General features: G+C 41.1%; 1 protein-coding gene across 1 annotated transcript; it reads right to left on the bottom strand.

Annotated features, from left to right (window-relative positions):
• Positions 1–382: 382 nt before the first annotated feature.
• On the bottom strand, positions 383–7,206 carry LOC114911252 (cytochrome P450 2J2-like). Its single transcript, XM_029254653.1, has 9 exons — positions 6,932–7,206; positions 4,686–4,845; positions 4,006–4,155; positions 3,742–3,902; positions 3,424–3,600; positions 3,130–3,271; positions 2,536–2,723; positions 1,957–2,098; positions 383–1,094 (listed from the first exon to the last, which is right to left on the bottom strand). Exons 1-9 carry the CDS (start codon positions 7,124–7,126, stop codon positions 919–921), a joined length of 1,491 nt encoding a protein of 496 aa, XP_029110486.1. The 5' UTR covers positions 7,127–7,206; the 3' UTR covers positions 383–918.
• Between the last annotated feature and the right edge of the window lie 2,014 nt (positions 7,207–9,220).

Below are 9,220 nucleotides of genomic sequence, written 5' to 3'. Positions count from 1 at the left end.
AAATTACTAAATGGCTTCCTCTTTGCATAATACAATTTCAAGTTGCATTTCTTGATGCAGCAGCAGACTGTGATGAGTGACAATGATTTTTCAAAGTACTCCCGAGCCCATAGGGCTGTGTCCATCACGGTAGCATGACTGTTTCTCAAACAATACCACCTGACTGCTCGATGGTCACACGCATTCTTTTATAGTCAATCTTGATAACCTCACCTGTTACTGGTTAAACTGCTAATTGTGGAACCTTCCAGAACAGTGTTACCTGTAACCTTTTCAGTCTTATTTTGGCTCTGTCCCAACTTTTTTGAGTGTTGCAGGCATAACATTTTTTTGTTTTTTTTTATATTTACAAAATATAATTAGTGTTGTAAGTGAAAACACTGAAAATGTCTTCTCTATACTTTTATCAGTTACATAAAAACTCAAGTGATCGAACAAATCACAGTTTTTGAGTTTCTGTTGCAGTTTTAGAAAGTGTCCCAACTTTCCTGGAAATGGGGTTTGTATAACTGAAGCTCCATTTACAAGAGTTCTGAGTTAGTAGCAAATGTAATTTGTGCCTGAAAATTTGCATAAGTTATCAACTCACACTGATGAGATATGTTATCATACATCTCCTAGAAAAATTAGAACATTTGTTAAAATGTATTCAGTTTTGGTCCTTGTGATAATAGCAACTTAATTTTCACACCCCTGCCCCCAATGAGAAAAGCAAACACCCAAAACACCTGTTACTGAAGTAGGTAACATGACATTGTAACTTAAGTTACAACTCCACCTTATGCACTTCCATGGGATACATATGCCTACACCACTCTATTCCTTTTTTTATCGTACACTTTCGGGAAATTAGTTCAATGTGGCATCGGAACATTTTCAAATTTCCAGCAAAAACCCTTCCTTAGGCCATTGCTGTGTTCAACGGGGTACAGCACACAACTTGTATGGTATAGGGCTGTGGGTGACTCCCACTTTGGACTCCAGGGTGGGCTCCACACCAGGGGGTGGAGAGAATGTGAACCGCTGAAGAAGGGAGGTGAAGAACAGGAACAACTCCATTCGTGCCAGCTGCTCCCCAAGACACACCCTCTTGCCTAAGGAAACAAAGACAACATGACATTTGAGAACTATACTCCTATTTCCATGCCACGTAATTTTTACTGTTTACTGAGCAAGTATATTGAACAATACTATAAAAACTGAGTTTTAAAATTTTATTAAATTGTGCTGTCACAGGGACATAGATTCTTCTGAATGTACTTTCCATTTGTGAAGCCAAGTCATCATCACTGATGTTGTTTTCAAGCACAGTAGGACATCTGAGAAGTGAGTTGTATAAAGTCATGCGCCACTAAACGACGTTTCACTGAATGGCTGACCGCATTTACGACAGTGGTCCCAATAGATTATAATGGAACTGAAAATTGTTGACTAGCGACGTCGTAGCGCAATGTGTTACTCACGTGTTCGTGGTGCTGCTGGTGCAAACAAATCTGCTGCGCTGCCAGTTGTATAAAAGTATAGCACATACAATTATGTACAGTGATAATGATAATAAACATCTATGTTACTGGTTTATGTATTTACTATACTGTACTTCTTCGTTATTTAACAGTGTACTCTTCCTACTTAGAAAAAGTTTCCTGTAAAACACTATGCTGTGTTACGCTGGAAGCAGCGTCACAAATCTTGTGTTTACCGCCTCTCTTGACTGCATCGAGGATATGCCATTGAGGCTTCTATAAGTAAACTCTATGATCGAGGCTATACTACCTAGGCTCGTGTAAGTACACTCTATGATGATCGCACAATGACGAAATCTCCTAACAACGCATTTCTCAGAACTTATCCCCGTCGATAAGCGGCCCATGTCTGTATTTCAAACTTTCTCACAGTAAAATATAGAACAGGAAAGGCAGATTTCATCAGTAAGGCATTGCACATGTAATATACTACCAGCTGAGAAAGGCAAGAAGGCATCTCGTCTTCTGAACTTCCCCTCTGAATCCAGGAAATGGCCAGGATTAAATGTGAAAGGAGTCTCCCACTCAGTCTCATCAAAAAGCACAGAGTGTAATGTTGCCGCCACCATAGTACCCTGGAAAAAATAAAAGGTCTCTCAAGCCTCAATTATGACATTATATAGAGTGCAAGAAACCTCACACATTTACTACTGCTGCTCTACATTTATCCATTTAGCTGACGCGGTTCACCAAAGGAACTTATAGTGTTAAGGTAATTACAGTTATCACCCATTTCTGCAGCTGGGTAATTTTACCGGACCAATTTAGGGTAAAACCTTGCTCAAAGGTACTACAACGAAAGATAGGATTTGAACCAGCAACCATTCATTAGGTGAAAAGCAGTAGTGATAACCACTACTTTAGCAGCTGCCCCAAACCCATTAAAGTATCAATTTAGATTTAAAATTTAAAAAAAAATTAACACTGTTCTAACATTGTTTATAATGTACAGGATATAAAGTCTGAAAAAGATCTTGACATGTAAGAAACAAAAAAAAAAAAAAAACCTTACCTTTGGAATTGTGTATCCTCTCAGTGTGGTGTCTTTTGTCGTCAAACGCACCACATTCAGTGGTAAAATGTTACCCATCCTCTGTATCTCATGAATAACAGCATCAGTGTAGGGCATATTGGCTCTGTCTGCCATGGTTGCCAGACGTGAGGGTCCAAGTACTTGGTCTATTTCTGCTTGTACCTTCTCTAAATGTGTAGCAGAGTAAATAGAATTTTAATAAGGAAACTGAAAAGGTACCTGTATCTTGAGAGTATAAACTTCACAGCTGGGACATCTTGATCATTTGTTCGTATTACAGCATAACATTAATGAGTTTTAAAACCCATTCTTTGACACCACTTGTATATGTCTGGTAAATTAAACTTAAAATTATCAGCCTTGATCCAGTTTTATCTCGAATGAACAACACCATTCAAATAATATGAAAAGTTATCGTCGTAAATTCTCTATAATTTCTATTAGTCACTGATTAAATATAATATGAAAAAGTAGGTTAATACATGGATATTTCTCATCTTGTAGACCATGCTTAACAGAACTTTATAACTGTGCCAAGCTTTCAGTAGACTTATCTGCAACATGAAAACCAACCTTGTATTTCTGGGTATTTAATCATATACAGCAAAGCCCAGTTCAGTGTAGTTGATGTTGTTTCTGTCCCAGCAGCAAACAGGTCCAGAGTGCAGTAACACAAGTTGTCCTCATTGAAACCTGCTTCAGCATCATCTTTCCACTTCAGGGACAAAAAAAAAAAAAAAAAAAAAAGACAAATTATGTTCTGTTCTGTTCTGTATTAGAACAGATACCAGCAGAACAGATAAGTAACTGTATTTCACTTCATGCAAAAAAATTCTGCAATTCAACTGGTTACTTCTCTAATATTACCTTTTCCATCTCAGAAAAGAAGCTGTCAATGTAGTCTCTCGGAGTTGAAGGGTCCCAGTCCTCCTTGTGCTCCTTAATTTTTAGCTTTACAAAGTCAGTCAAAATTCTCAAGTGGGAAAATATTTTTTTGTGTGGACCAGGTACTCTTCGCATCAGCCATGGAAACATGTTGTACAACTAAAGAACAAAAACAGTAAATTCCTCAGAAAACTTTTATTTCTATAAATTACTTATAAATGAGACAGGATTAAGTGTCAACACAAATAAAATTCCTAAAATCAATGAAAAACTACACACAAGTAAAATGAGGTACTTTACCTGAGCCCAAATGCTTCCCTCCAGATAAACTACTTCATTGATTAATTTCAGCAGTGTTTGGAAGTAGCTGTCGCTGTAGTCAAACCGATCGCCAAACACCACACAGCTGATGATGTTGGCAACAGCATTGTTAACAACGGAAAGAGGTTCAAATGGCTGACCTATGGGAGTTTTTATGATCAAAGTATAAGCAGTCAGTGATAACAACAAATTAAAAAAATCTAAATTAAAAGAGCAGTACCTGTTTCCAGGTCTTAGTCATACCTTGAGTGTTCCCTATGACTTCATTTAGGAACCTACATTCCACTTGGATCTGTGACTCAAGACTTTTCTTCCCCAGTCCAAAGTTTCTCAGAGTATGGAGAGCAAACCTTCTTTGCTGTTTCCACTGATACCCATTGGTGGCAGCCAAACCTTTAAAACATTTGTATTAATTTAGTGTTTTTCAAGTTAGCATTTCAGTATCATTGTTAAAATCTGGCATCCATTTATAGTCCGTTAGTGGATGGAACAGGTTCAGAGATTTTTAATATTACTGTTCTAGCCTTAGTGGGGGGCGCGGTGGCGCAGTGGGTTGGACCGGGTCCTGCTCTCCAGTGGGTCTGGGGTTCAAGTCCCGCTTGGGGTGCCTTGCGGCAGACTGGCGTCCCGTCCTGGGTGTGTCCCCTCCCCCTCCGGCCTTACGCGCTGTGTTGCCGGGTAGGCTCTGGTTCCCCGCGACCCCGAATGGGACAAGCGGTTCAGAAAGTGTGTGTGTGTGTGTGTGTGTGTGTGTGTGTGTGTGTGTGTGTTCTAGCCTTTTGAATGAAAATGAATGTGAATGACAAATGGCTCAATAAGAGACGCAGTCAGCATTACATATACTAAGTTTCCCAAGCTTTACATAAGAATTGCTTAACTATATGCTTGTTCATATGAGTCAACATCAGGAGAAACAATATTACCTTTGTTCTGGATAATATCAGTAAATATTGGTAATGATGGACGATCAACAAAGTTTTCACCGTGTTCAACCAGGGCTTCCTTCACAGGCTTCAGACCATTTACGAAAACCATCCTTTGTCCCAGTCGAATACTAAAAATATTTCCATATTGCTTGGCAAACTAGAAAAAGCAAAACAAAAACTCAACACAGTAATTACTGATGAACTATATATGTTTACTGAAAAATTATGTCAGTGAGTTATGTGGGCTTCTTCGAATACATACACACAGTCTGAAACCACTTGTTCCAAGCGGGGGTCACGGCGAACCAGAGCACAACCCGGCAACACTGGGCATAAGGCTGGAGTGGGAGGGGACACACCCAGGACGGAACGCCAGTCTGGCGCAAGGCACCCCAAGCAGGACTCAAACCCTAGACCCACCAGAGCGCAGGCCCTAGCCAAACCCGCTGCGCTGCCGTGTCCCCCCCTTCATATACAGAAATATTGTAATGTTCATACAAAATCGGAACAAGTGAAAAAGTGTACAAGTGAAAAGGGTAGACAATTGGCAGCTCTGTGTGAATGGTACATGATTCTAAGTTCCAACCTCCTGTCAGGACAACATCCTACAATCACCAAAGTTCACGTGTTCCCTGGTACCTGACTGTGAGTGTGGTTTTGCTGTTTCTGTAAGGGATCGAAAGTGGGTGTGCCAGGAATATTCTGCTGGCGGTGTGTAAATTTTGTGACAAATACCCACAATCTGGTAATTCTCATCAAATCTCTGTATTAAGACAAGCAGAAGGCAGGCACAAAATCCTTTGCTAGTGTGCTACATGAGTCATCTCCAATTTTTTCAAAGAAAAAATGTATGAGATGCTTCCCTTGATATGACATCACATTCAACCAAGACTTTTTTGAAAGCAACTGACAGTCACATCTATTTATTCAGCGGGGTAATTATACTACAGCAATTTAGGGTAAGTGCATTGCTCAAGGGTACTACAGCTGGGGGTGGGATTCAAACCTGCAACCTTTGGGTTCAAAGGCAACAGCTCCACCCACTTCATTACCAGCTGTCCCTTACATGTAATAAAAATCATTTTACATTCAGTATATTACAGTATCTGCTATTTGTTCCCTCTTTTAACAAGTCGAGCACAAACCCCTTTCACAATAAAACGTAATGGTACTCATCTTTAAATCTAATGGTCTGTGATATTATTTATTTAGTTACTTCAAAGTTCAACTCATTTTGACTTAATGTGTCCAGTATTATACATTGTTTCACTGATTTTTATACAGTCCTATGTTTTATACCTCTATTTTAAAGTAAAAAATTAATCACATCCAGCATATAGCTGTTAAAAATTAAAGAATAATAAGGAGAAACAATGAAGGCAACAGCTGTTTGCGATCAACATATATTGTACCTGTTTTATTCCACTGATATCTTTGTAATAATAAAGACATTAACATTTATAATGCCTTTTTACATCGAGGAGGGAATGAGTGACACACAGCAAAATGAATATATTTTACTGATAAATAAAAACATGGGTAGGATACTTTCCAATAGCCACAATTATTAATTAAACTTGTACTTTTCTCCCAGTAAGTTACAATTAATAATTGCAAGTACACACACACAGACTTTCAGAACCGCTTGTCCCATATTATGGGGCCGCGGGGAACCGGAGCCTACTCGGTAACACAGGGCGTAAGGCTGGAGGGGGAGGGGACACACCCAGGACGGGACGCCAGTGCGTCGCAAGGCACCCCAAGCGGGACTCGAACCCCAGACCCACCGGGGAGCAGGACTGTGGTCCAACCAACTGCGCCACCGCACCCCCTAATTGTAAGTATTAATAATTGATTTATTTACTCATTTATACATCTAGGTAATTTTACAAAAACACTAATGACAAGTAAGTACTTCGAATGTACAGGCCAGGTGGGATTCGAACCTCAAACCTGTGGGTCTAACTTAGGCAGCAGCTCTAACCTTGAGCCGTTCCTCGTACTAGTCGGACTTTATTATTCTTTTTACGAAGTTTGAAAAATAGAAATAGCGCAACAGCAGAAATCGAAGGAAAAACAGCAACACGCCGTGTTCGTTCTGTCCTCAGAACTAGAAGCGAAAGGAGCCGCAACAGAATCTCACAGCAAAACGACGATCCGCTCAATTCACCTCCTCCTCCTGCCTTGTGAATCTGTTGGTTTTAACGGCTGCATTAATTCATTTAGAGACAAAACGCACGTACCTCTGCTACCTGGAGATGAATTCTATTTGAATCGATACGGAAAAGATCTCCCACAAAAGGCAGGGACCACGGTGGTCCAGGAGGAAAGTTTTTCGGAGCCTTGTTTTTAATTAGGTCCACAAGTATCAAAAGCACAAAGAGAAAGATTAAAACACTGCTGAGGTCTAACCATCCTGACAAGGAGAGGACGGACATGGTTGCTGTTATTGCTGCGTATTTACAGGTCAAACCAGTTCTGCTCCCTCTCTGCCTCCAGAACCGCACTGTAATTTAACTTTGAGAAATGTTCCGCAAGACTGGAGCTCGAGGACACCTTTGATGGACACTTGAGTGACCAATCAGAGTCTGAGTCCCGCCCACTGGCAGGTCAACTCCACGGCGAGAAAAACTGTGGTTTATGTCAGTTGCGCTTATTTACGTTCATTCTCGGGTTTGTTTATTAACCTACTCGTAATTACTTTCCGGTTTAATTAGGTGAATATTTTTACGGGAGCAATTTAGGGTGATTACTTTGATTGCGGATACTAGGGCAGCGAATTTGAACCGCGGTCTCTTTCGGCTTGGACTTTAGCCGATGCCGATGGTTATAATCATTATGATACTGACTTCGTTCTTGATCTGCTTATATCACAGAAACTGAAATATAGAACGCCCTTTTCATAAGACCAGAGCATTGCCTCCCTGTACAAGCTTGTGTTTTTCCTTTCTCTGTTTATGAGGTTTTTTTTTGCCTCGTACAGGTTCTTTTCTCTACCATTGGTTGTATTCCCTGTCGATCATCGTCAGTCCTGCTGCCACTTCCTCCATCTGCACCAATCACCTCCAGGTCCCGCCACTTTAAAACCCTCCTATTTGCCCACTGATGCTCAGATTTATGTTTCAGGGCATAACTTCGCCTTGTTTTCAATGGAAGTGTTACTCATGGCTTCTGTTCAGTTATTGTACCCTGGTTGACTGTGATTAGTTTATCTTGGTGGTGTTGTTGGCAAAAAGAACTGGTAAGAATGTTACGTGCCTTGCATGTCCAACACACAGGTTGTGCCACTGTCTGGTTGGGAAGAGTTAGGTGCCACCCCTTGTACTTTTGGCTGTTGTTGGATACAATACCTTAGTTAGGGTGTCACAGATGCTCAAGAGCCCTTTGTTTTTCTTTCCATAGCTTGGGTAGTATTACTAGATAAAAAATAGTTTTTCTACGTTCTTTGCTTTGTAACTGTTGTAGTTCCTTTTCCCTCTGGAAAGGGTCTTTTGTAAATATTGTACAAAGTCACTTGAACATCTGCCTCAGTTTCTACTGTAAAGGAAACTACACTGAGCACTTGGTTCTTATATGTGTCATTTTGCTGGGCCCTTGTTACTACTGGTTACCATTCAGTTGATGTTCCACTCTTGCTACCCCTAGACACCTGGGGTTGTAACATGAAGAATGATGGCAACTGTCAAAATTGTCCAGATTTTTTTTTCTGCAAGCTCATTGTGGAGGAAAGAACTGTTTATTTTTTCATAAAGGTTGCGTAAATCGGGGGGCGCGGTGGTGCAGTGGGTTGGACCGGATCCTGCTCTCCAGTGGGTCGGGGGTTCGAGTCCCGCTTGGGGTGCCTTGCGGCAGACTGGTGTCCCGTCCTGGGTGTGTCCCCTCCCCCTCTGGCCTTATGCCCTGTGTTGTCAGGTGGGCTCTGGCTCCCCGCAACCCCGTATGGGACAAGCGGTTCAGAAAGTGTGTGTGTGTGTGTGTGTGTGTGTGTGTGTGATTTTAAATAATAGTGGGGGGTGCGGTGGCGCAGTGGGTTGGACCAGGTCCTGCTTTCCGGTGGGCCTAGGGTTCGAGTCCTGCTTGGGTCTCAGACTGGTGTCCCGCCCTAGGTGTGTCCCCTCCAGCCCTACGCCCTGTGCTGCTGGGTTAGGCTCTGGCTCCCTGCAACCCCAAATGGGACAAGAGGTTCAGACAGTTGATACTTATAATCTAGAGTAAAACGCTCTACAGCCCCATTACACAGTGCTTCTAATGGCATTACCCAAATGTTTTGTTGAGTGACAGATGTAGGTTGTAATGCACTGAACTTTAATTCTTAGGAGCATCCCTATCTCAAGTTATCAAAATGTCTCCTGAAAAGATTGAGAAAGAGTAAAAAGCACTTATAAAAGAAGAGAAACAAAAACTGACTAGAAAAAATAAAAGTTGAAAATGTAATTTTTTTTCATCCAGGATGTGATTTATTTATTTTTTAATTGTCAGGTGGTGCAGTCAGTTTGACTGGGTCCTGCTCTCCGGTGGGTCTGAGTTTTGAG

The sequence above is a fragment of the Scleropages formosus genome, chromosome 9 (genome assembly GCF_900964775.1).
Source record: "Scleropages formosus chromosome 9, fSclFor1.1, whole genome shotgun sequence".
Lineage (NCBI taxonomy): Eukaryota > Metazoa > Chordata > Actinopteri > Osteoglossiformes > Osteoglossidae > Scleropages > Scleropages formosus.
This window is presented reverse-complemented; position numbering and strand designations above follow the sequence as displayed.

What these genes read in the sequence shown, in the direction of transcription:
- LOC114911252 (XM_029254653.1), bottom strand. Translation starts at nt 7,126, where the DNA reads ATGTCCGTCCTCTCCTTGTCAGGATGGTTAGACCTCAGCAGTGTTTTA. An exon ending in TAAATACCCAGAAATACAAG is followed by an intron (nt 2,724 to 3,129) that starts GTTGGTTTTCAT and finishes CTACACATTTAG; the next exon opens with AGAAGGTACAAGCAGAAATA. An exon ending in CTTCTTGCCTTTCTCAGCTG is followed by an intron (nt 1,095 to 1,956) that starts GTAGTATATTAC and finishes TTGTTTCCTTAG; the next exon opens with GCAAGAGGGTGTGTCTTGGG.